Source organism: Dromaius novaehollandiae, chromosome 1 (genome assembly GCF_036370855.1).
Source record: "Dromaius novaehollandiae isolate bDroNov1 chromosome 1, bDroNov1.hap1, whole genome shotgun sequence".
NCBI classification, from domain to species: domain Eukaryota; kingdom Metazoa; phylum Chordata; class Aves; order Casuariiformes; family Dromaiidae; genus Dromaius; species Dromaius novaehollandiae.
Genome location: NC_088098.1, coordinates 24,769,925 through 24,797,145, shown reverse-complemented (window position 1 = coordinate 24,797,145; position 27,221 = coordinate 24,769,925). Strand labels below are relative to the sequence as shown.

At 36.1% G+C, this 27,221-nt stretch overlaps 1 protein-coding gene across 1 annotated transcript in view; it reads right to left on the bottom strand.

Moving 5' to 3' along the window:
• The window catches only part of TFEC (transcription factor EC), a 92,408-nt gene that overhangs the window by 29,566 nt on the left and 35,621 nt on the right, over positions 1-27,221 (bottom strand). Inside the window, exons 2-3 of the mRNA XM_064507499.1 lie at positions 5,917-6,168; positions 3,650-3,745 (exon numbers count right to left, since the gene is read on the bottom strand). Coding sequence (XP_064363569.1) covers positions 3,650-3,745; positions 5,917-6,168 — 348 coding nt within the window. The remainder of the gene's footprint in view (positions 1-3,649; positions 3,746-5,916; positions 6,169-27,221) is intronic.

Sequence of the window (27,221 nt, the reverse complement as noted above, 5' to 3'; positions counted from 1 at the left end):
CCACATCTCACTTGATACTTTTTTTTACACCTCCCTTTTTCAGATATTAAAAGAAATATAGACATCAGCTTTATAGAACTTGTACCAAACTATCAATGATGATGTCATATATGCTTTACATTAGCAGAACTGCACATTTCATATGTTCTGAATATTTGGAAGTTAATATATTTCAAATCCACCACAGAATGTTGAATATACTGTGAAGATTTGGATAAGAGTCAAAATTTGATTTAAAAAAAGGTATACCTTCTAAATGTCTGTCGCCATATCTGGCATATTATAATATTATTTAACTTCTCAGCTTATTCATATACTCTTTGTTTCATTACAAATGGGAACTTTTTAATGATTCCTATGAGGTCAGGAAGAGCACCAGTTCATTTGTTGCTCTTAATATAATACTCAGAACACAAATGGATTTCTTATAATATGGTTAAATATGATACTGTCTATTAGTAAACAGTTTCATAAGACTAAATTATTACGATAAAGAAAAATGAGTTTAAATTGGTAATGTTCTGTTTTATCTTCAAGTTTGCTTTGGCAAGTCCTAAATTGTATCAACAGAGAATTCAGAATTTTAGGTGTGGGGCCCACACTTAAAATTGCTCTAAAAGTTGAGATCATAATTATTATATAGTTTTCTTATTCTTTTACTGCCTTGTCCATGGTGAAATAAACATCTTTCATCAAGTGCTAGATCATAATAGTTATGGTTTGTTTTCAACTGTATTTCTTGGATAGAGATGTTGCTAGGATCTACAAATACTTTCAGAAGAATCAAGACACTTTGCATGTAACAAGGACCTAGTCCTCTGTTTGAATCTAGCTTCTAAAAAGCAATTAAAGGTAGGTTTCTAGTATTAGGGTAGCATTAAGAGGAAGAGAAACACAGTCAGGGTATTCCTGTTCTGAGTGATTCTTATGTTGCTGCCCACCAACAGAAGGTTTCATGAAATTACGAATTTTAGACCAAACAGTAAAAGCAGGAAAAAGAGCTCTTTAGTAGCTGTGCTAATTTTAATGGGAGATGGAGGATGTCCGTGTTTTCACTTCTCTGATTCTACTATTACATGACTGTAATTCATTAATTCAGGGTCAAACAATGAACCTCTGAGCAATTATTCACATGAGTAGTCTCATAGAATTCAATGTCCTCATTTAATGTTCCATTAAAATGGTACATGGGTGCATCTAACTAAAGTAAACATTAATTCATAACAACACATAATGGTTAGCCCTGCAAAATTCCTAATCTCACCCAGCATCTACTGAGAAAAATGAGAAAAGCAAATTGCTTCATGAATTTGGCTTGGTCAAGCAAGCAGTTTAATGAAAAGATGAGCCTGATACATACTCAGAAAGACAGGAATCTCAGATTTTTTCAGAATTTTAGAGACTGTTTTGCACAGTTCAGAGAAATTCAAGAGAATGCCAAGGAAGCAAAAATGTAAAATGTGACCCAAAAAATACTTTAGCATTGCACTGGATAAGCATAAGGAGGGAGGAAATATCGAGTCAGACAGGCTTACAGCACCTTGGTCTTGTTTGTGGTCTCACTTACTTTATGTTGATAGCAGACATCATAGCAGGGCCTTTGCAGAAAGATGGAAGAGCTGATATGAATCTTTGTAAAAGACTGTTTAAGTACAATGCAACCACAGTTCTTCCTCTCAGGGGCATGTACAGCATTAGATGTTCTCTCATTCCTGATAACATGTCTCTAGTCCAATAGTGTTGTAATATATCTGCATTTTTAACTCAGGTAAATAAAATGTCCTCACACTTTATGTGATGCTGAAAAACTGAATCTGAAAAATGTCTCTTCTGCCTACCTCTCTATCTTTCTCCATTCAATGTGCTTGTGCAGCTCATGACTGAAACTTTGAAGACAAGTCTAGGACGTCACCATAAAGATGCCACAGAATCATGAGTCACAGGCTATATGCCTGAAGTCAAATGCCCAAATTCACCTCCATATGGCCATTTTTTTCATATGTTTTTCGGAGTACAAGTTGCCAAAAGAATAGATGGAAGAGGCAGAAACATTGCTGGACTTCTTTACATGCTGGCACAGTTCACAGGCCCTGTTGAAGGCAAGCTTCATTTTGCCATAGTATTGCAGTAGGCAGTTTGGAAAAACACTCTATTTTCATGGTTTAACTAGAAGCCTGGGGACTTCTGCAGCATAAACAAAAATGTAGATAGCATTATCCAGCCCAGAGGTATTGCAAGATTCTCAGATCTTTCAAATAGGATACAATTTGGGCCTAGAAGGCAGTGCCTATTACCTTGCTCTTCAAGAATAGGGCATGCAATACATTTCACATATGTCCTTCATGGCTGAAGATAAAGGCTAATGAGTCCAGAATCAGCAAAGATTAATAGCATCCAGTTTTAAAAGGTGTTGAGGGAGTGTTAGTCCAATCCAAAACGGAGAATTCATGCTTCTCATCACCATCCCACCGTACCACACCAGAAATGATCCTCCCCTGCCTCAGGTTAATTTGAGCCAAATTATTAATTCACTCCCCTAGGAGCATTTCTTTGGTACATTCTGTACTTAGGTATGTATAAATCATACTGACTATATTATTACTGACTGTATTAGTTCCATAACTGGCATGTGGATTTCCAAATATTCATGATAAGTATTAACTGTCACTCTGTACTGTGTAGTGGGTAACACAGAGACATAAAAGTATCCTCTCCTAAAGTATTTCTTGTAGCCAGTGATGTTCTGTAGTCAGAAAAAGATGCTCCTCTAGTAGTTGATCAAGAAAAGCATCCAGCTTTGTATCTCAAAATTAGCTTTGCAGATTGCCAAAGACTGTGAAAAACCTTCTGCCTTCCCCAGGACCAAGTTTGCCTCTATGAATAGCCAGTTTAGGGCCCTGAGGACAAAGTCTGTGGAAAAATGTTCCCAAGACAGATCAGGGCTGGGAGGACAGAGGACATCTCCTCTATAAAGTATGTTGCACTGGGGTTATTTGGCAGATGTTATTTTCCCAAATAATAATGCTCTGTAAGTTGTTGTGTCCGTAAAAGGTCTATCCTACCTTTTCAAATGTGTAGCATTTATGAAAATTTAAGCAGACTTTGTCATTCCTTGTCATTCCTTTACAAAAAGAGATTACAGAATTATAATGCTCTGTTACTATTATTCCAATGAGGCATTTCATCTGAAAAGTGATATTTCTCATCTTTGTCTTTAGAATTATTCAACATAAGTACAGCTTGCCTTTATGAAAGTCAACGAAGAGAGCCCATCCTTACTTCAATATAACACACCAAAGAAAATAGCTACTGCTACATGAGGCAGATTTTTTGAGATGAGACAGAGGGATCTTAAAGCAAGACTTTAAAAGGCCTTCATGGGTCTAGAGAATCTTTATATCCATAGTCCTGCAAGGGAATTATTACCTCCAGTGGCCTACACACTGGAGCTGGGGCTGGAATGGCTGCATCCCACTACATTAGAACCCCTTTTTTTTAATATTTCTTGGCATAAACACAAGTAACTCAAGAGAAAGGAAATAAATCCACTGATATTACTGCTTCAGCCTCTGAAGTGTAATGTATAATTGAATCACTTAATGAAATTGTCTATTATAAACAGCAAGACCAAGTTCCAGAAAATACTTACAGTTCTTTGCATTAGTAGAGGAGCTTCAGAGCAACCTATCCCTTCATCATTAAAACTTGATTCCATATTGATTATGTCATCAATAACCTCTTCCATCTAATAAAATAATATTTTAAACTAATCATTATTAACAATAATGCAGATAATGTTACTCTGAAAATATAGAGGAAATAATCCTGAGTATATACTGCATCAATAAAACTGAATTTCAAAAGTTTATGTCTTAAACTTCAAATAATTCAGGCACTTTTACAGGATATTTTATATTTTATTTTTCTGGTGAAAACAATTTTTGTGGTTTAGCAAGTTAACTTTTTCCTCCCAAACACAAACACCCCATTCACCATTTTTTAACCCCTTATTGCAACACCTAGATCAGATGACAGGAGTGTACTGCTAGGTTGTAACTACGATCCATCACCTTCAGCAGATGTGTTATATCCACAGGGTATTGTTTTACTGGAGCAGGAAGGCTGGAAGGAACCTGTGGTTCTTCAAAAGCATGAGTCACTCAAGATTTGGTGTCATACTCTGCTCTCAGGATTCAGAAGGCAGAGGTTTGTGTTGTGTTTGGAAGCATAAAAATGAGGGATTTCTCTTTTGACATATACCAGATACTTTTCTAACCAGCCTTCTGGTCCTATTTTTTTCTCCTGGTCTGAATCAAGAGCTGCTGAAGCGGATGGAATAACTAATTAATTATAAGGGGTGAAACAGGATCTACTTTTCAGATAGATATATATAAACTTGGAAAAGGTTCACTATGAGTTTTCAATGATAATTTTGGTCTGATTCCCTTCACAAAATAACCTAAAAAAGATCAGATAATGAACCTGCTGCTGCTAACTCTGTTGTTTGCAGGAACAGCTCACTTGTGCTCTGCAGGTTTCCCAGCAGATCTCAGTCCAACGAGCTCTGAGTGAAGGAAACGTAGAAGGCCCTATGAAATGATTTCGCACCATAGGCCAGGGACCATTCAATACAGACTCTTAGGCCCAGTGGCACACCACAGCTCATACTGACACTCCTCTTCCCCTTCCAGAAATGGAGCATGTCCTGTCCCATGAACTGTGCCCAGACATCTGTATCGGTAAATTGTACAGTACCAGTAAGCTTCCTGAGGCTTTGGAACCTGATTGTGTAAATTATTAGAGTGGTCACTACATGGATTTTGGCCTGTGCCAGCTGTCACACTCCCAAATATCGTCAGGAACCATTCAAGAGGGAGCCATAGGGGGTTACAGCAGCCTTCTTGCCCTAGAGGACCAAGTGCAATAGCACAGACACAGGCTGTTGCTGGTCAGACACCCTTAGTGCCTGAGAATGATCCTCGACATGCTGCATTTGCCTCCACAAAGGCCTCCACAGGAGGCCTCCACAAAGGCCATCTAAAAGAGTCTTTGCAGAGCAGTGGCTCCAATAATCCATAAATCTGACATAAAATGTCAGCTCTCTATTGAAGAAAAGGAGGGGCCCCAAATGAGCACTCCAACAAGTTTTGGTTTTATTTTTTCAGTTCCCTCTCACTTAGCAGCATAGCATCCAAATGCTCCAGGTGGGTCACAGTGTATTCTTCTGTAAGACTCTTCTGTTCTGTTAAAGCCCAAAGTATGATATGGCATCTCCATTTCTTATTTCTGTAGAAATTCCCCTTTTACCTAATAAGCACTCTCTCTTGAAATCTACTGAAGTATTAAAGGCCATAATGATCTACATCTCACACTGACTGAAAATTTGACATTGCCTAATAGTTGTACCTCTATTAAAATCAATGGTGGCACTAAAGTTAGCAGATCTATGCCAATTTACCCGAGATAACCCATATATAAATATATCAGCTAACTGAAAAATGAATGAATGATTCTTTCAGTTACATCTTTAAAGTAATCAGTATTTAACTTTGTTATGCAGATAGGATAATACTTTTAGACAGAAATAACTCTCAGCTGAAAAAAAAGGGTTGCATTGCAAAGTACGTGTTCAGAAAATATACGGCAACATATGACTCATAGATAAAAAGATGCATCAGTACATTTAAACTGGCAGTAATTTAGAAGCCTGATCATGCAATAAGTTACTCACACGACATTCAAGGCAATCACTCATGCAATCCTGAAGGATTCAGGGAGCAAGAGCTGCATCTGAAGGCCCCACAAAAGCAAAGAAAGTCATCTCTTGCCCACAACTAATGCAAGATGGGCCATACAACACTTTTCTAAAAGTAGGCAGTGCCCATTTCCCCATGCTTTTTGCCAGCCCTGCCCTACCGCATTTTCGTGTTCTCCTCCAAGGGCCAACAGCTTGGTAACTGGGCTTTCTGGTGTGCCAGTATCACTGACGGGAGGCATATGTCCGTTTCTTAACAAGGAGGAAACTCCTGCAGGCTGGATTGTGTGGGAGTGGGACAAGGAGAGCGTTTGACTGGACAGCTTCGTATCAAGGGTCAGGTACTGTTTCACCTGGTGCCTCTGGCTTTGCTGTATATGGTATCTAGACTGATTTTCCAAGTGTGTTTGTACCTGTGAAGAAACGGAAATAATTGCTAAAGTTTCAGACACGGCATTTACACGCATGATTACTTAAAGAACTTTAGAACAACAAATTCAGCTTTTATATTTGTTGGATAGAATTACTGTGAATCTCAAATCTTTTTTTAACTTTTGAACCCTTACGCATTTCTTCTTTGTTTACTATTTTCCTATAACACAGCTGAATAAACCTTCGGAATAATTATCAAATAAAAATAACATAGAAAACATAAACACGATTTTGAGAAAAGACCAGAAGTGTGCTACATGTTTTTCTTTTCTCCATCTAGACTGGTCTCTACTGAAATCACTGACCACTCCAATCAAATCTACAAGCGTATATATACTCAAAAATAAATATTGCAAGGTAATTACTCTTTTATACTTGCAACAGTGAATAAATGTACAAAGAAAAACATAACCCAACCATCTTCAAGTAATGTGAACAGCAACAGGCATTCACCATACCTAAAACCACATTTGGCTCACCTTGTAACAAGAACAGTCTGTTAAATGAGGCATTGTTGTATTTTTGCAAAAAAAAACATATAAAAACAACAGAGTCCAAGCTTATAGTCCTAGTGGTTGCTCGCTATCCTCAAATCACGCAGTCTTTTTGAAGCGCCTCTTGAGAACAGATCACTTTTTGTGCTAGAAGGACTTTATAAACTGAGTGGCCATGCCAAAATGGCTAATTGAGTAAGACTTTGGGCTATCCTTTGATTGTAGAGATTGACAGTTGCTACTTCAAACAACTCCCATTTCAGATCAATGTCACATCCTGCTATTTGACTACCAGAGAAACACTGCATACACAAGCCTTACTGTTATTTCAACCCTGTGTCTTTCTCCTTTTGCTATGACATGCCTAGTCACAGGTTTCTTGCAATAAATTTTTCTCAAGTGGCCTCTAAGTAAGTATGATTAATATTAGTTAAATAATAGCAAGGCTTGCTCTGTAGCCCTTATTTTCTCTGAAAAAAATTCAGTCCATTTAAACAAACTTCTTTCTAATTCCCCTAACATACATAAGCAGAGATAAATAGCCCATAAAAGGGGTTTGCATTTAAATTACCTATATTTTTGCACAATATTGCAGTACTTACTCTATTTTTAATTGTGTTATGGTGACATGTCTAGAATTATTTTAATTATGTCTCTTTAAACTAATTTTCTGGTCATGTAAAAGAGATTAAGCCATGCCATAACGAATATAACATTAATTATTTTGATGTAAGCCTTAGAGTCATTAAATAACATTCCATTAAAATATTGATATAAAATCTTAAATGCACTGTTAGGCCTTCCCATGTTTTATACGAAGAAGGTATGCATCACATGTATGGTTTTAAAAAGTACATGTATTTCTTGTATTTACTTAAATTGTGGTATTATTTGTCATAACTGACAAATGTGACAGTTTTAGAAAGCATTTTTGCTAGTTTTAGAACATATTTAATGCCATTTTAATTTAGGCTCTGATTTATCATGTGCAAGGACACATGTAAATCTATCCCAAATCATTCAGATACTTATGCATATACTTATTCCCTCAGCTTCAATAAGTGTTTTCTTAAATTAGAATCTAAACATAAAATCTACTGCATGCCAAATTAGGAAGAGTATTGCTGTCTGTGGGTGAAATGCAGTGAGGGAGAGAAAATAAATCCCATTGTAGGCCAGAGTAGGGATTTGCTGTGCACCCTTGCTATTGTTGCTATTTCAGAAGCACACACGTGTACTTCATGCTTGTGCTGAATTCTAGTGTCACTGAATCCACAAAAAGTGACTGCTATCCAGACTCTTACGCTGCCTAAATTGATGAAGATCTCATTCCTCAAATGCAGAACACCCAAATCAATGGCTTTGAAAGTACAGCTTCTTTCAGTAGCATGAATGGGAGTGAGGACAATGCATAGGCTATAAGTACAACTGCTACATTTCACCCCAGCTAATTTTTTCACTTAAAAGAATCTGACGGTCTCTCTGTAATGGGTAACGAACCGTTGTGAACCACTGTTGCAGCATCCCACCAGAGGGATCCGTGAAAGAAAATCAAAAATCAAGCTTATCATGAGTACTTCTCTTTAATGATCTTCTTCAGTGCTTAGATCCTGTCAGTACTGTCCTGTAACAAACAGGAAAAGTTTAAAGCTTCTCTGATGGGATCTGTTTCTCTCGTTTTGCAAAATTCTCCACTCCCTTTACTGTGCAAATCACAGTCATTGTAAAGCAGAACTGTTAGGGTTAAAACAGGATCTACGACATGATTTTCGAAAGAAACTAGATAAAGTTACAGTTATTGATTCATCTTTGTATAGCTAAATAAGTCATAAAAGTCAATGTCAACAATAGGCTGTACAGCACTTCTGAAAGACAAACTACTATGTAAAGACAAAACAGAGCTGGACTCTTATTTTTATAATCATACTGTGAGTGTATAATAAATGGCAGAAAGAAAGCCTTGCTATGCTAAAGGAATACGAAGATTGCAAAGTCAAGTTCTCAAAAATAAGAAATGACAGTTACAACTGCCCATGCAACATTTGTGAAATAGGAGAGGAAGCTCAAAATTTAATAATTTTATGAAAACTGATAGTGAACTGTCAGTTACCACAGTTTGATTCATTTATTCTCCAGTGGAAGCCACATGATTTATATTACCTTATATCAGCAATATTAAGCTCCATTTAGGCTTTCTGAAAGTTTAAAATGAAATAAACTCTTTTAAATATTACCATAATTACAAACATCTGGTTTTGATTCTGACCTTTATTTTAATCATGTAATGAGGGTGGTTAAGCAGTGGAGCAGATTGCTCAGAGAGGCTGTGGAACCTCCATCCTTGGAGATTTTCAAAACTTGCCCGGACAAGGCCCTGGGCAATCTGATCTAACTTTGAAGCTATCTTTTCTTCAAGCAGACATTTGGACTAGATGACCTCCAGAGGCCATTTACAACTTAAATGTTTGTATTCCTCTATTTTATCCAGCACTGCAGAGAAAACAAAACAAAACAAAAATCTGCAGATAATAAGAGAAGTTGCAACTGATAGTCTAAATGTTGAAACTCTGGATAATCATTCATAAATCTGGAGAAAAAATGGTATTTGAATATTCAGTCCAGGGATTCAGTGAAATAAATGCAAAAAAAAAGGAACTGAAAGGTCATTCTGAAATGCAATTATTTAGTGAGATTATCTATGTACATAAATCTATTTACATGAAATGTGTGAAATATAGGCCTGTATTTACCTTTATTTTTCTTTATTTATATAAAAAAGCTGTGAAAGTAACTGTAAAATTTGAGTTATGGAGAAGATGATAAAAAACAACATAAAAATAACACGACTTAGAGGTTGAATTGGAGATTAGATTTAGAGGTTAAATATATAAAGGTCTTTCAGTACCTAAATCCATTATTCAGCCATGACTTACATTCTCAAGTTACTACTCAGCTGTTGCCTTATACTCAGGTTTCCTCACCCTTAAGCTCCTGACATGCCTACATGTTTATGTTGCTGACCGAACATGGACAAAACAGCCCAGATCTACATTCACTAAGCTGCGTGAAGCCCTTGTTCATGTGCATATTTAAGATCCAGCCCCTTCCACACACACAAAAAAATTTTTTCAGGGCATTCCATTTCACCCAATAATCCAAGTAGGGTATCATCCTGTAGTGTTGGGAGACTACTTTTCTAATCCCTCATCATCTGAGGATTTCCCACAGTCTGTGAGAACATCTTGTCACAAGCTATATGAAATTCTAAGGTCTCTGAATCGCTCCAGTTTGAGACCTTCCATATAAGAAATCATTAAAACTTCTTTGGGTCAGGCATCTCATGTGGATCCTGATCCCCCTAATTTCCAGAGAGGGAGAAGCCCTCAGACACAGTCCAGGAGTTAACTTCATCCTCTGGCACTTCTATTGTGGAAGCACTTTAATCCCAGCAAAGTCAGTGGCCTGAATCTTGCTGTCAAATGTTGTTGAAATTACATAGGCTCTTTTGACTCTTTTGAAATCTGTGTGGAAGAAGCACTGATTCTCCTCCCAGGCATTCTCCTGCAGCTCCTGTAGCCATATACTTTAAAGCTAATTATTTGTGATTATTTGTGGAGTGAAGGACAGCATAAAATTCAACAGTAAAGACATTACCTGCTCCCTTCCAGACACTTCTTTTGTCTGTGAACTTGCTTGCCTAATCATGGTGAACTTAGAGCCAAATCAGAACCAGAAGCATCAAGCATTCAGGGAACTGAAAGCATCCAGCCCAAGCTCAAATTCAAGCAGAACAAAACCAGAACAGAAATCAACACTTTGAGATGGATTTTGTAATCCAGAACAGAACCTAATGCACATGTAACTGATTGCATCTATTTCTATTTTATACCCCACTGACAAGCCAGTTCTGAGAAAAAGAGCCTAACTGCCTTTCAGAATTACAGATGTATATTCAAACTTCTTCAATTACTTTTTCTAATCTGAGCACACATCCTGATGTTGTTGTAAAACTGTGGTAGAATTGTGTAACAACTTTTCCCACACTCACACTAATTTTACTTTCTTTTCTAAAGCATTTCACAATGGCATAACTAGGTCTTCAGTAGTTTATTTACACAAATGTTAAATATTTTACTTCCACATTTGCAGATGAGATTTTTCCATCAAGAAAAAAATATATAGGTTTAACCCCAGCACGCTAAAGGTAAAAATGAGGATATATTCAGGGTACCTAAATGAGTCATGAACAATGTCAATAATATTGCAGTAAGCAATGGTGCTAAATGTTGTACTGGTGTTTCATAAGGGCAAGTAAGTGACCCCTGTACCTCTAGAGTGGTTAGCCCAACATCAGTCCTGGGCAAAATAATGGAAAAGCTGAGAAGAGATTCAATTAATAAATTATTAAAAGATAGGAATATAATTAATGCTAGTCAACATAGTTCTGTGGAAAATAAGCCTTGTCAAACAGACCTACTTCCGCTCTTTGATGAGATTTCAAGTTAGGTTGCCAAAGATAATGATGCAGGTAAAATATACTTCAACTTTCGTGTCTCTTTTGACTATCATTGAATATTCTAATTAAAAATATAGCACTACACAGTATCAATAAAGCGTGTTTTAACTAGATTAAGAATTGGCTAACAAACACGCATAAGAAAGCAATCAGTAAAGGCTCAGCATCATAAAAGAGTCTCTTCAGTCTTGTATTATTCAAAATTTTCATCAGTGATTTGTGACTACTGTAAAATAAAACCAGCTAAAAAGAACAAAAAAAAGTCAGCCAAGTACACAACTACATTTGCTGGAAGAAGAAACACAGAATGAAATAATGCAGAAAACTGAACAGACAAAATTGTGGAAGTAACAAATCTGAAGAAGTTTGGGGTTCATAACAGACAAGCAACTCAACAGAAGAGTCCAGTTGATGCTGTAGCAAGAAAGAGCAAATGTCATGAGGATGGAGGTAGCAAATACAAGCCTGGTTTGATTCTGCTTTCCTTTATGGCTCAGAAGAAACCAATAACAGAATCCTGAAAATATTTCTATTTTAAAAAGACTGTTGAAAATTTGAAAGGGTACAGAAAGGAACTACAAAAGTGACTGAGGACCGAAAAAAGGCTGTTTCAGTGAAAGCTTGATGAAACTCCATTACGTTCTTGCTGTCAAACTGAAATTTGTGAGGTGATTTGATTACAGGAAATGCTGAGTGTGAAAGAGGCCTTTAAGCCAGCAGAAAGCATGGTGAGAATCACTGGCCACAAGCCGATGTTAGCAAGCTGACATCAGAAATTATGGGAATAGACAATGAAATATACAACAAAAGGAAATGTTCTAACTGCTGTTTTCTTCAAACTAAGGATGTATGACTTTCTGGAAGAGATATGTTAGCTGAATCCAAGATATACTTTTATCAAACACATTCTTCCACTCAAAGCTGAATACTAGAATAATAACTGAATGGAATATAGTACTCCATGACTTTAAAGAAATCAGAATGAGTGGTCTAATCGTCCCTTCTGCCTTTAAAAGTTATGCATTTTTGGATGTGAGAACTGGCTATTATAACAATAACTTTTTCTTTGGTGAAAATTCACACTGAATTTTATAATTATTAAAGTCTGTTACAAAATAATACTTTTAAATATCATCATGATATACTGGACAGAACTCAGCAGACTTCATTACAGTTTGCCACTTATACCAGAGGTTAATTTGTTCCAGCGTTTTTAATGGCTCTTGAAATAAAATTCCTCACACCGATGGGATCACATCCTTTATCATTAGTCCTGAATACAACATCTCACCAAAACTGTTTGAGTTACGGGCCTCATGTTCTTTTCAGTCACACTACCAGAAAATAAGCATCTAATCATGAATTTCTTAATTATTAAAATGTTTTATAAATACCTAAAGAGTCCAATTCTATTTTAAGATAAGAAACACAGTCACAAGACAGACTATTTTTGTTCTTTCTCTGAGGACTTTCAACTGGATTTTAAGGGTGCAAAAAAAGCATGTTTAGTGATGAAATAGTCTTTTTGAACTTCTGTTAGAAATTAACATCAGTTGTTTATTTGTCCTACTCTCTCTATTAAACTTTTTAAGAAAAGCTTATGTATGAAATTATTTCATAATAAAATGAAATTTCAGTTTAACTTAGCAATTATATACTTCTGTTCTATCTTAGCAATTATCACCAAATAATGTAGCTGTTCACTTTAATGTTCAGTTTCTAAAAGCATGTGCGATTATGTCAATTAATTACTTAAGCTAAACACAGTAATTAATTTTTTAATGTGAATATTTTTCTTATTGGAACTTTGATCTGACTGGATGAGACTTTCTCTGTTAATATGCATGAAGAGAAAATACAGAGCAAAGGACATCCAGTCTGACAATTCATAGCTGTGTTTAGCTGATGCCTTACTGTAGCTTTCAAGTTAAAAAAAAGTCTCCTGTGACTCTAATGCACTATTTTTCATCTTGTTTAACCTTTGACATCATATTCATCAAGAACTTGTGAATGTTCTTTCACGGGTGAAGAGACTAAAGAAGAAACATTTTAAAGTTCTTTGACAAAGGCCATGTCTTCAACAATGACTGCTGCTTCTGTATTTTGGTATCTCAATGTCCAAAAATAGCTGATAATTATAAATGTGGGGTAGGATGGAAGCAATCTAAAATTCTTCTTCATGCTGCCAACCATTATTAAAACCATGATATTGTCTATTGTATCCCTAATAAAGATTATTAAAAGTATATTAATTTCACAGTTGTTTTCTTCTGAGACAGATTTACATGTTATTTCTGTTATTATTCTTAGAAAGAAAAAAGTTTCAATTATTACAACATTTTAGAAAAACACTTAAAATACGTATTTCCTTTTGTTTAAAAATGGATATTTCTATAATATGCACTTGAAATTAAAGGAAGTCAGCTGCACAGAGCAAGACAGTACATAGAGAATCCAGTTAAAGATGTGAGTTATGATATTCATGACATTATTTTTACCATAGAAGAATGCCCCTGCAATTTAAATGTGAATTTAGGAAAGGAATTAATTATGTGATTAACTCTCTCTGAAGTCACTACAACTTAGCATGTACTCACAGTGAAATACAAACCTTAGTGTTCCTCTAAACAAGGTTACATATAAGGACACAGCAAAATGTCTGCCTATATTAGAGGCTCATGTTTCAGTGTCCCAGCCAAAATGGATTTCACTGTTATTCACATTTTGGCCCAAACCTCTTTCCATTGGAATCAATATTGGTTTTGTCATTGACATCAGAGAAAGAAAGAAACCCTTCAACTTGGTTATTTTCAGGAAATGCGTGTCCAGATTCCAATTAAAAATGAAGAAATGAGATCTTATACCTTGACTAGCAAACTCTTGCAAGAAAGTGTCTTTCTCAATAATATTATTGTCCCAAGTTTTACTCCAGTGGGAAAAAATAGAAGTGGGTTTGTGTTTTTCACACTTTGACTATACAGAATTTGGAAACAGAAAGCATAAATCAGACTTCAGTCTTGCAATCTACTATATGAATGACATCTCTTTCCAAGTACAGCTCCACTTAAAAAATCTTTATGAACCAGGTTTCCCCTGAGCTCCGCTGACATGAAGCATCTTGCAAGATCAGAACTTGAAAGTAGGACGTGTTCTCTAGAAAGTGTTTATAGTAGAAATACTAACTTTCAAGATGAGAATTGAGTGAGTAAGTCCAGAGGAGAGCAATATCAATGACCAGAGATCATTTCAGAGTGGGTTATTTAGTCTTAGAAAAGACTGAGAGGGAACATAATAAGAGACTTCTGGTCTTTAAAAGGTTACAACAGATTTCTCTCTAAGGTGAATAAGTAACACAGCATTAAACTGCAAGAAGAGTGAATCTGGCCAAAAGTTAGGAACAGATTTCTCATGATAAGAATAGCGAAGCTTCAGCAGAGATTACCTGAGGAGATGACAGTCTCTCAGAACTGAAAGTCTTTTAAGTGAGGCAAGCTTTCCAGGAAGGACAGAGGCAGAGTTGATACTAGCCTAGGGAAAAGAAATGGACCTTCCCAAATCCTCTTCAGACCTGCATTTTCAAGAAAACCCACCTATATGTTACAGCAAACATATTAGGTAACAAGCACAAACGTACCAAAAGACATAGAAAACTAAGTGGTTCAGCAAATTAACAATCATAAGAAATAGGCAAGAGGGATGTGGGAATAAAAGAACTGCAAAAGAGACTGTGTAGATACCAGTGATGGATAAGAAAAACTTTCTCTGTACAATATTAACATGACAGCAGCATTTCTCTCACAGGGAGAAAGGCAGTAGAACTCTGATGAATATGACTATTAGAGACTATGTCTTATAACTAGCCATTTCCTGTCAAATTCCTGTGCAGGTGTCGTGATTTGGATAGCATTTTCCCATTGTGGTATTCTCTAGCACTCACTGAGCATTGATGGAGCTCAGTCCTTTCAGGTATTTCTCTGTGCTAACCTCCTTGTGCAATCAGAAATGAGTTGGGGGAAGCCAGCTACCTGCACTGAACAGCTACAGAGACATTATCAAAGCAAGCAGTTCTATTTGCACTGGTATACCTGAGACACTCTTGGCTTCTTAATTGAACTCCTGCAGTTAAGATACATACAGCTCTGATGGCTCCTTATCCATCACCAGCTTGACTTCTGAAGAAAGGATCCCTAAGGTCTTAAGGCCAGCTTGTCATGTTTTAAAATAACAATGAGTCTCAATGACTTTGTGGTCTTTACGGGCAGAAAAGGCTCAAGTTTTTAGCATTGCAATATAAAAACAGCCTATAAAGTTAAGCAAAGCAAACTACAGGAAGTATTTTTACAAAACTATCCCTTTGATTTAAGTTAGAATTTAAGCTGAAAATCTAAACTGTGGGTAAAACCAGCCACTACAGTTAATAGGCCACACAAGCATAACAATCAAATTTTGAAACCTTCTCTAATATCCTTACTTTGACTCGGCACAGTGACCCTGTCCATGGTCTCATTGATTCATGAGATCTGTGAATATAATAAATCTTTACTGTTCCAGTTCCTCTTTATTGTTGACAGTATTAAAGGATGGTGAATGTGACTACTGCATTTGAAGAATGGAAATGTTTTGTACAGCTAGCTATGTTTAAAGAGGTGCTGATACCTTTACTTAAATATCTCTCCTATTTTCAGAGTCATTCTAATTAGCTCATATAATAAGATGCTATTAAACTGAAAAGAAGATATTAGACATGTATTCTAGGAAAATCAGTTATAAATATGAAAACCACAATCATCTGGTTTTTAGCCAAAGAGCCTCTACTAATGATCTTTCATTGCTGCTGTTTGTTGGTCCCTGTAGCAGAAACAAAATAACAGCATTAAAAGTTCTTCTTTATTTGTCAACTGCAATAATTCACATGGAGCCCTAAAGATTATAGTGATGGCAGTATGGGAAACCCATAACTAGAATGATGTAGCTTATTCAAAGAATCAAAAATTTCTGACAAATATATGCCAAAAAAAATCTATTTCAAACGGTAGGATTCACAGAGCTCTGTGGCTAATATAGGGGTCAGCGATGATGAAAATGCTTGCAATCACAAAGGTTCATATTTTAATGTCATCATTGCTAGCTATTTAACTTCAGATGAAAGTACTCAGAAAAGTCAAAAGGTGACTGTATTATGAAGATCCACATAGTCTACTTCGACATTGCTAGGCAAGGACTGGAAAATAGGTGTAACATTAGAGAGAACCAGTAAATATGTATAGTATCCTTATGTACAGATGAGAAAGCCATTTGGCCAGAATCTTAACTAAGATGAACCAAAAGAAGAAAAATCATCAGTGTATCAGCTACTCTAGTAAATTCCTGAATGGTTTTAAAAGACTGATTTATTCTTTGATTTCTGATTCTTTTCAAGTGACACCAACCATCATTTTTTCATTAGTGTCTCATATTTAGGATTAAGAAAATTCAGAAATAATTCAACCTTAAGAAGTATGAAGGAGGAGCATGGAGTACTAAATTGCTTAGTGTTTGCTATACGTTTTTCATGGTTCCCTGAGACAGCAGATATTTTATCATTTGAGATGCAATGATAGCAGTAATACCTGTGCTGTTCAGTCATAGACAGCAAAACAATTTTAGAAGCTAGATCTGGAAAATATATTTTCCTGATATGTAAGGATATGGACATCGAGTATAATATGGAAAAAAAGTACTAAATGTTAAAACTGTAAGAGGAGGAATCGGTACTTCAGCATTCGAGTATGCTGATATTTCTGAGGTAGGGGTTATATCTTTTTGCTTTTCATTTTTATTGTCATTAAACAAGTAGGTTTTTTTGAAAATAATCAAGTCTTAAAATGGTCTTTGCATGAACTTTTTTCATGCTTTGGCAGCACAAGCTAACGAAGAAAAAGACAACAATTTAAAAGTGATTCTAGTTCTGGTCTGTTATACTTTATCAAAAATAGAACAAGTTCAAAAGATTTAGTGATTTCAGATAAAAACGTGATTTTTTTCTGTTTCTAATATGTAAGATCCATGCCTCTGTGCCAAAGACACCACACAGGCTTCCCCCAAAATGCCCAAAACCCATTGCCTGAAAAGCATGATCAGTTAGTTAAAAAGTGGGTAACAATTTCACCACCAGATGACAGCACTGCTTATTACTAACCACTTTCTTGAGTTTCAGTCTCCCTCATTGAGAACAGAAACTGTATCTAAATATACTCCCCCCAGACTGCATACTCTTAACTCATGTGTTACAAGAATGGCACAGAATGAAGGAAAGAAAAGCAGGTGTCGTTAGGTGGTATGGTGAGGCAGTCTCAAATTAAAGACTAGTTTGTTGGGTGAGTTATTTTCGAATGCCATGTTCAAGACTGTGAATGGTTCTAGCTTCTGTGAACAATCAAAACCAGCTTGAGCCTAAGAAAAGTTTTTTGAGAAGTCGGGAAGATATGATAAGAATGGGAAGATGGCTACTTTCTATTCCTTCCCTCAGTCTCAGAATGAATAAAGCGGATGAGGGGGGAAGCTTTCGAAGTAAGAATCTTAGGAGCAGCTTCACAGCACAGTTTTTGTGAAATCAAAGCAGCAACATCATGTTGAGCTAGCTTAGCATCTCGCCACAGAGTATGCTTTCATAGAGAGGAGCAGATTGGGTAGCTGGCAGGAGTAGGTGACATTTCTGTAAAAACCAGGAATGGGACGTCAATACTAACTATATGAGAAAAAAGTAACAAAAATACTGCACATCAATTGTCAATAGCAATTTTTTAAAATCCATCTGGTCTATTTTATATTCAGATATGTTTTATGGCTGTAAATGGCAATGAGTTTGACCATGTTCATGATTAAGCATGCTGTTGACTTGCTCTTCATGGGACTGGAAAACTTTACTGTCCCTTGCTTGCCCGTTTCTCCATGTTCCACAACTGTTTCCTAACTGTGTTCAGTCCATTTCACTGCCTGGGCATGAAATCAGATGCTTAGCTCTTGCTTTCTCTGCTTTCAGTACTTGAACATCAGCTACAAATTGACATATTCTTCAGGCAATATACTTTTATTTATATTCTGAGGTTGGAAACAATGATTTTACAGTGTAATAATTAAGTTGTCCTTGAGATATTTTAGTAATTTCATGGGGCTTACGTTTATTGTTATTCTTAACAAATAAGAGTCAAATAAAGAGCCGAGATGTTAGTCAAAAAACCTTAGTGTGACCAGAATTTATAAAAAAATACAGTTTAACCTTTTACTTAAAATTGATGTAATTCATTTAAGGGAGGGTTTTCTGAACTATAGTTGTACACGTTTGAATCTGAAAAGATACTTTCAGTATAACACTGATGAATATCTAATATAAAGGAGAAGGGAAGCTGGGAATTCATTCAGTGAGCATTTATGTGTGCAAGGCCCCAACACTTATTTTTTGCTATACTTCACAGTTAACAGGAAATCTTACAAAAATAGCATAATTGGTACTTTCATTACTGAAACGAGCAAGCAGCCTTGCCTTTTGACATGTATTTAAACTAATCTTGATTCACCACATGTTCCATTCAGCAGTCACTCAATTAGCCAAAAAAAGATATTCATACCATTTCTAATGTACACCAGATCAAAATTCTGTTCCTTCTCCAATTACTTGAATTCTGAAAATCAGCTTTTAAAAACCTTTGAAAAACGAACTTGTGCAAATACCCATAAACAGAAACAAAAGGCAGTCTGGTGGAAACATGTGCATGTCCTTCAGTGTTGTTAGAATTGTACTTTACAGCATTTACATTTCAATTCACAATTCAGGTACAACAAACATTTGCACGCTTAGCAGATACTACAGAGTAGGAGCTGGGGAAGTGATATTTGGGTAAGCTGAAACTACTCAACAATTTTCATCCAACATCCACTAAATAAAACCAGGTTAATCAACAAAAAAAAAAGATCTTACTGTGATTAACCAAGTGGAACTCCCACTTAGTTTAAATAGGATTTTTGTGTGAATATGGAATTAAAGATTACTACTGGTAAGTCACTATTAAGAGCATTAATTGTAAGCTGTATCATACAGAACAAGACAAACTAAGTCTTTCAAATGCAATAGTCCTAATTTGGAAAGGAATGTACAAGTTAAAAATAAGTTGTTAGAATTACGTAGAAATTATTTTATTTTTAATGGGTGAAATCTTTCTGCTCCCCTAGTTAATTTTTTAATTAAAAGTAAGAATCCAGAATTTTTTAATGAACAAGAAATGTGGTGAATAAATGAGCTATACATTGGTAAATTAGCAATTTAAAAATATTCAGTATATCTTTAGATACTTATGCCATTACAAGTTCTTATTTTCCTTGCACTATTTAATCATGAGTACATTATTTTAAGGTGTCTCCTGTAAGTTACAAGAGATACAGAACTTTCAGCAGGAAAAATGTCACAGTATTTGTACTGCAACAAAATGATGTGCTGACAATGTTAAACAGAGTAAAATTAAATAAGTGAGTTTATTATTATTGTCATCAGGTTTATTTAATTGTCAGGTGAGTTCATTAGTACTTATCAGTATAATCAATATGCCACATTATGGAAAGAAGGCAAACTGTAGTCTCTGTGGTCTGCTTTAAGAAGGCAGAAAAACTATGATTCAGTCACACATGCAACATAAAGCAAGAATTGATTAGGTTGATTTTCATCACATAGTTAAAGAGCAGAAACACAGGTTTGCCAGCATAATTACCTACCAGTGGTGGCTGGATTTCTATCAGTTTTATCCCCTCTACAAAACAGCATCAACTGAAAGCCCAGGTACCAGAACACAGCTGGTCAAACAAGAAAAGAATAGTACAAATCTGACCATGAATAACGTATGTGCATATCCAGTTGGTTTAAGGGAGAGAAAGGAGAAGTGGTTGATAAGGGTATTTCCTTAACTCTGGCTGGAATTTCAGTTAAAAAAAAAAACGATACAGCACTTTTAAGGACAGAAACTTCCTATCCGTGTCTTAAGTGCACTATTAACTGAAGTACAGATGCTCAAAGGAATCAATAGCATAATAGTATGGCCATGTTAGTGGCTTCTTTCAATCATTTTATCAGCCTATCATCACTGTTTCTGTCCAAAAGGCCATGAAATCTAAACATTAAGGCAGAACTCTTCCCAATACAATTTCTTATTATTATTATTATTATTATCCAGAATTAGTTAACTTTCTCTGCTTTAACATTAGGTTATTTTCAACCCATTTCACAATCCCAGTATATACAACACTTTTTCAAAGTAACTTAACTACAAAATTTTGCTCAGATCAGGGCTTATTACCTTTTCATTAGCTGTATGTAGAGTACATGTGCAAGGCTGTTACATTTCAGTAACATCCTCATTTTTCTCAGTGAAGTCCAGATGGTATGGGCCTCAGGAACATCCCACCGAATTAAGGGACACATAGCTGCTTGCCAGAGTGAAGAAGGTTTTCATACAGCCTTAAAACTGCGGCAGAAAGACCAGCACATGTACAAGTGGCCTCAAATTTTAATCATGCTGGTCTCTGAGCTTTGTATTTGTCCCTCCCTCTTTGACCACTTTTCTCACAGCTGCACTGCACACAGCTCACTGTTACAGCCAGGATGGTCTATGTAATGGACAAGATTATCCTTTCCCAAAGATTATGAAATCCTTGCACTATTTGAAATGCAGAATTCCTACTGTCACTCCCCAAGTCTAGATCTCCAGTGGAAGAATTTAGCTTACCACATTAATACATTAGTCTACAACCCAGCCAAATTTAACCCACATTTTCAATTCCTGAAGCAAGACTTTCATGTTGACTACTAAATTTTCATTTTCACTTCCAAAGGTACAGTTTACATTATTGTACATTTTCTCTCTTCAAAAGTATTTTTAGCGCAGTTGAGTTAACATTTATGTTTGACAGGGCAAGTGAAAAGGTCCTGTTGAACTATCTCACCAACCCTTTCCTCCTGTGTGAAGAAAGTCTCCACAACCTTGAATGAAAAGAAAAGCATGGCAATATCAACGGAGAATATTCAAGTCACCTTAGATCTGCAGATGACATTATCCTATCTGTTGGAAAGTTATGAGGTAATGTTCAGAAATTTTAGTGGGAGGAGTAGGAAATGTTGACTCATGATGAATAGGTGTAAAACCAAAACTGGGTTTAATGCAATTGTGAAAGATAAAAACAGTATGACTAAGAATAATTAGAAAAGTTAGATCAGCTGGCTAGAATAGGCTGAAAATGTGAGTAGAAAAAAAATAGGGCTTGATAAAGACTTGTCAGAAGATTGAACAATGGGAGGAACATTAAGTTCAGTCTCTATTTAGAAGATTAGAAGATATTTTGGGTAGCTGTATTACTAGCCTGAATATTTGAAAGCAGAAATAAAGCGCTTCACCAAGAAAACAGGGAGAATAAATCTGAAAAGAGAAAGAAAGATAAGTCTACTACCATAATGAAAACCACATAACCTTATAAGAAGAAAAGGAGAACCAAGATAAGGCAATCACACAACCTAGGAAGTAGACAAAATGGTAATGACCCAAGAATGCCAGAACATAAGAAGAAGAAATTTAGACTGTATCTCGGTAGTCTAGTGGATAGCATACTTAGGTGCTGAGTCTAATACTGGCCCTGTCAGTGAACAACATTGAGGAGTCACACTTACAGGAACAGAGTCCCCAGTCTGGCACAAGAAATGCTCCTGAGCAGTTATGTATAAGAAATGTTTTATTATTAAACAAAACCAAGAAAAAGAATGTGTTCAGCATAGAAACCAGCTTGAATGTAGAAAATCATGGTTAGCTTACTTCCTGTGTTTGCACTGAACAAAGGGTCTGATGTTATATCTTAAGCTTAATAAACCACAGTAGCCAGAAAAATATACATATATATATATATGTATATATGTGTATATATATATATATACACATACACATATATATATCAGCCAGAAAGTCCTTTGCCAGGAAGGGTTGGGAAGCATACAAAAGACTGCCAGCAAAACAAGAAACAGCAATAATCCCAGGAGAGCTTCTAGGTCATTTTATAGATCTGAAGTAGGACTTGTTTTGTTGCTAGTGTTTTCTTGAAGCTGGTAAATTTTAGACCAGGCAGTGAATACAGAGGTGAATAATTTAAGGCTCTAAGTGCTCCATTAGAGCAAATCCCCATCTATCCTCCCTCATAGGTAAGAAGGCCATACCAGTAGTGCAGTTTCACTGTTTAGAGGATATAGATAAAGACTTGTTTGTTATGGGTTTTAAGATGTCAAAGTGTGCGAGGTATGTGTGTACTGTGCAAAAAATGCCATGAATGACAGGGGAAAGGTATTTCATGGAAGACAAGCCCAATCAATTTTCTAACCAAACTCCAAATAGTGAGAAGTGACCTCAGGAAAACATACTGCTGAGGATTCAGTAAAAGCGACAGAAAACTCTGTAGTAAACATTTATTCTGTCAATATCAGTATCCAGATACTGTAGTCCTAGGATTCAGACATCAGTAATAAGAAGCGAATGTTACAAGAGAGATGAACATGGCTGTTAGTTCTCCAAACTTCTCCTTGAAGCTCACTCTCCGGGAGATCTGTTATAATACACTCTGGGCTTCTTTTGAAGTAACAGACTGGCTTCGTATAGAGGCAAGGCAGTTTAAAGTGATTCAAATGATAAAATGATTCAAATGATAAAATATCAGTGACTGCTGTACAATAAAATCCTAATTCTTTTTTACTGTAGACTTCAGATCTGGGCACCTGTGCTGCTGAAAACATGTAGACAGTAAGCAAGACAGAGGTTGGTAAGAAGTAGCTGAAAATAGGATTATAGAAAGAAGTGGCCAGCACAGTAGTAGGAAATATAAGCCTTCATATAAGCCTTCATTATATAGGGATCATTCATGCTCTGATCGGTGGCATAAGTTCAGATTCTATTCTACATCTGTATAATAAAAGCAATTAATGTTAAAATGTGGTATATAGAAAAAAAGAAAAAAGGCACCTTTCATAGTTGTGACCTTCTCTACTAGTATGTAAAGGAATTTGAAAACCATCACTCCAACCTTCCTAGTCCAAACTCAATAGCTTCATCAACATGGGAAAGAGGGAAGGTGGGTGCAAAAGCAGTAGTTGACATGAGATAGGATGAAGAGTTAAATGTTTAACAAATACGAATTCTCAAGAATCATTTGGTTCCTTTCCTTCTTCTGTTCTTCTAGAACATTTTGTAGTTCAAAGGGGATCTCATTTGCACAGTTTTGGATTCCACTGTCAAATAGTTTTTATTTAACCTACTTATTTCCAGTTCCCGAATTTCCCCTTAGCTAATTAGGAGCTTACTTAAAAATGTGTCACTACCCACTTTATGGGGGAAGAGGGAGGGCAGCAAGGAGGCAGGATTGTTTGTTTTTTGTTTAATCACTACTTATTGCAACAAGAATGTCTTTATCCTTGCTAATACCATTCTGGGTCCTGATCCTGCAATTACCTACACTTTCCACCTTTTATCCTAACAAGTGTTTTCACTCATTTCAGGAAAATATTCACATGGACAATTGCTTTTAGGACTGGAGCTTAGAGCAGCAACTGACAAGGGCATCCTGCATTAGTGAGCTATGAAACAGGTCCTTAAGAAGTGTACCACTCTGGCTGTGAGACTAATATTTTGTGCCCTTTTCTGCAATTACTGAGAAGTGATCATATAAATCTTTTAAATGGATTTGAAATTTTCATTTTATAACTATAACATACTGTGGGATCTCATCATCTGCTCTTGAAAGCAGTAAAAATTTTGACTAGCCAAAGAACGTGTATGTCTTGGAAGAAGCAAGATTAGAAGCTGGCATTTCTTGGCTAAAGTTAAAATTCTTTAATCACCAGACCATGTTGTGGCTCCACTACTCTCCTGAATGAAGCAAAACAGTCTCGCCATTCATAAGAAAGTCACACTTTCCACAACATTTGCCAGTAACTTAAAATATAGTGGATTGGCACTCAGCAGTTGTGTGTATTCAGTCCCTGCCTTTGGTACATTTTTCCTATGTGGCCTTGAGCAAAATATTTAACCTATGCCTTGATTTTCCTTGTTAAATGTGAATAATATTGATTTTTCACTAATTTTATATATTTTTATTTTGGAAAATTTTTCAGCAAGAAGTGTTTCATTCACAATGGGACATCCTTTTCATTGAGTCCTTTAGTTGAAACACTTGTACCAATAATAATAATAGTAATATTCCCTTTCTGCTCCTAGTAAGAACCTTTTTTTTTTCAAGGGAAGACATACTGTTTTGAAGCTAAATATAAAAATTTGGTCTTTTCTCTGCTGTAATAAGCAATTAATCCCCATTAGTAGCCTGATAGTTTATGGACAAGAGTAGGCATGCAAGTAATCTCTTACTGGTATTAATTCTATCAGAGTTCCTTAAGAAGTAAATGGTTGCAACACAAGAAAACTCACTGCAACTCATTTGCTTTATTTAGAACTAGTAAAATATGTTTGCCATAAGTGCAATGCAAATACCCTTGTAAGGCATTTTTTCATCTACAAGGGCTTTGCTATAGTATATAAAAGTCTGTTCTTTTTGTCCTTTTATTGATAAAAATTGATGTTTCTAACCTTAACCAGAAATGTCTAGCCTGCTCATGTTAATGCAAAACAGAATTTTTGGAAGAGGAGAAAAAAAGAAATACTGTAACATCAGAAGGAAACATCAAAGGACTAGTGGCAGCATCTTAAGGCTTTTATCAAAGTAGTGAGGGAATGCATTAAAGCAACAATATATGTAGCTTACAAATGATAGGACTATCAAACTCAGCAGTACATCTGATGAACATAGAGGACATGATTTACATGCATTCTTTGTTTTAAAAGGAAGACTTGAACAGTGGCTTTGCTTTCAAAACTCTGAGAGATACAAAACAAAATTTTAGACTTAGGTCCTCAGGTTGTGTCGATCAACGCAGCTGCTGCGGAGTCAAAGGCAACCAAACTCGTTTACACCCGATGAGAAGTTAGCCCTTTATATTTTGTAAAGTCAGTGTCTTCCACATAATAAATATATCATTTGGGCTTTTTATTCCCCCCTATTTTTGTACCAATATGAGAATTCAGGAACAGAGTACCAGGATCTGGTCTTATAAACAAAAATTGTAGATAGTTTTGTAGCTCAGAACAAGTCTGTTGTGAAAAGAGGGCATATGTCCACAAATTAGCTTTTTGTCAACTCTGCTTCACAGATGTATTTCAATAATCTCCAAGTTGACTTCACTTATTTACTCTGGGAAAAATGTTAATCTTTGTTCTTACCTATCCCTAAAACTTGCATTTAAGAAGCTTTGTTTATGCAAGCAACAGAACCATGATCATGATAAGCTCCAGAACTGAATGAATTTTACACAACCTCACCTCTGTTCCAAAATTAACTGACTAATTTCATATAAAAAGTGGATGCACAGGAGCATTTTCTTCTTTAGTTCTCTGCTTGTGAAGTGGAACACAGCTGCCTGTACTGTTCAAACTTAAGGCTTTAGCAGCCTGCTGCAGGAAAAAATACAGCATGTTCTATGGATCTCCAGGCTGTAAGTTCACAGGCAGCTGGTAGTCTATGTGGAAGTGAAAATCAATGGATAAAAATTAGCATAGAGTCTTGTAAATAATGGATAGAATCACAAATCTGAACTGCTGGAGTTTTATTGCAAAGCTTTGAATTTAGAAGCAAATCTGAGTATTTGTCTTAACCGTGTCATTTTTTATTTGCTTTTGAATATGGGCACTCTCCTTTTCAGAATAGGATGTGACAGCTATGTTGTGTTTGAGATTGACAGCACTGCCTATGTGCCCAGAGAGTAGAAGACTCTCTTGAGGCAGAAGACCAAAATTCAGAAAGTTTCTGTTATTCTTGAAAGCTCAGGGAAATCCAGGATGTTTGCTGATATGCAGCAGGTCCCCAGATCAATTAATGCTCACCACAGCAAAGATTTACAGCTCTTTCTTTCTAATAGCTCTTCAATGAGTCCAACACAAGGTGATTTTTAGCACATCTTAACTCTCTTGTCACAAGCTCTCTGCACATTTATACTACTTCGAAAGGTGAGTAGGGCAAAGCCTGCTTTTAACCTGTGTTATTACTTATTTATTGGACTGTAGTAGCACAGAGAAGTGTTGGTCAAGCACAAGCAAAGAAGGAAATGGGAGTCCAGGCCCTCTTTGCCACTTATGTCTACCTCCACCATCTTGGTAGTCCAGCACCTGCACCCCTTTTGATCCGTGCAGCTGCACTGCACACACACAATAGCCACACAGCACCCAGGAGTCTGTGATATACTAGAAACCCCTCATTCTTTGCATTTTGCAAATTCAGAACAAAATAGCAGGCACTGCCCCATGTTGCTAGTTGCTCAGGAGGCACAATCAACCAACAGTTATAATGACCAGCATTGCAACATGGCCGATTTCCTGCTTTTTGATCATGACTGGAATTTTTTTTAGCTCCTGGAGTGCACCTCTGATTTTGAAATAAGCTCGTAAAGTCTTGTTTCCGTAATACAAGTAAAAATCCAATATATAAAAATCTCTTTGTTAAAACTGAGGAGGTCAAAAGGGCTGAGAAATTTGACAAACACCCATTTCTGTCTAGCTATTGGAAAGCTTGATTGGGATCTCACAGATTTATGAAAGAAGTAATAATAAATACAGCTCTGAACTAACAAGAGAAAGAGCAGGAATGAGAGCCTGGGAATACACATTCGGTGCCTATTAATTGTCTTGCTATACAGTCCTCCGTGCTTGTGGGAAGTCATGTTTTAGAAACACTCATGCAGACATCCAGCAGAGAGCATGATACTCTTTTCAGTAGGCTTACACATATATCTGCAACCGCTAATGAAATAATGGCAACTTTTTATGAATATTCAGAGTGCTTTTGTTAGTAAAAAAAGAATGCATTATAATAGCCAGCCATTATGTAGGCTGGCACCAACTGTTCACCTTTTCTCACAGAAAAA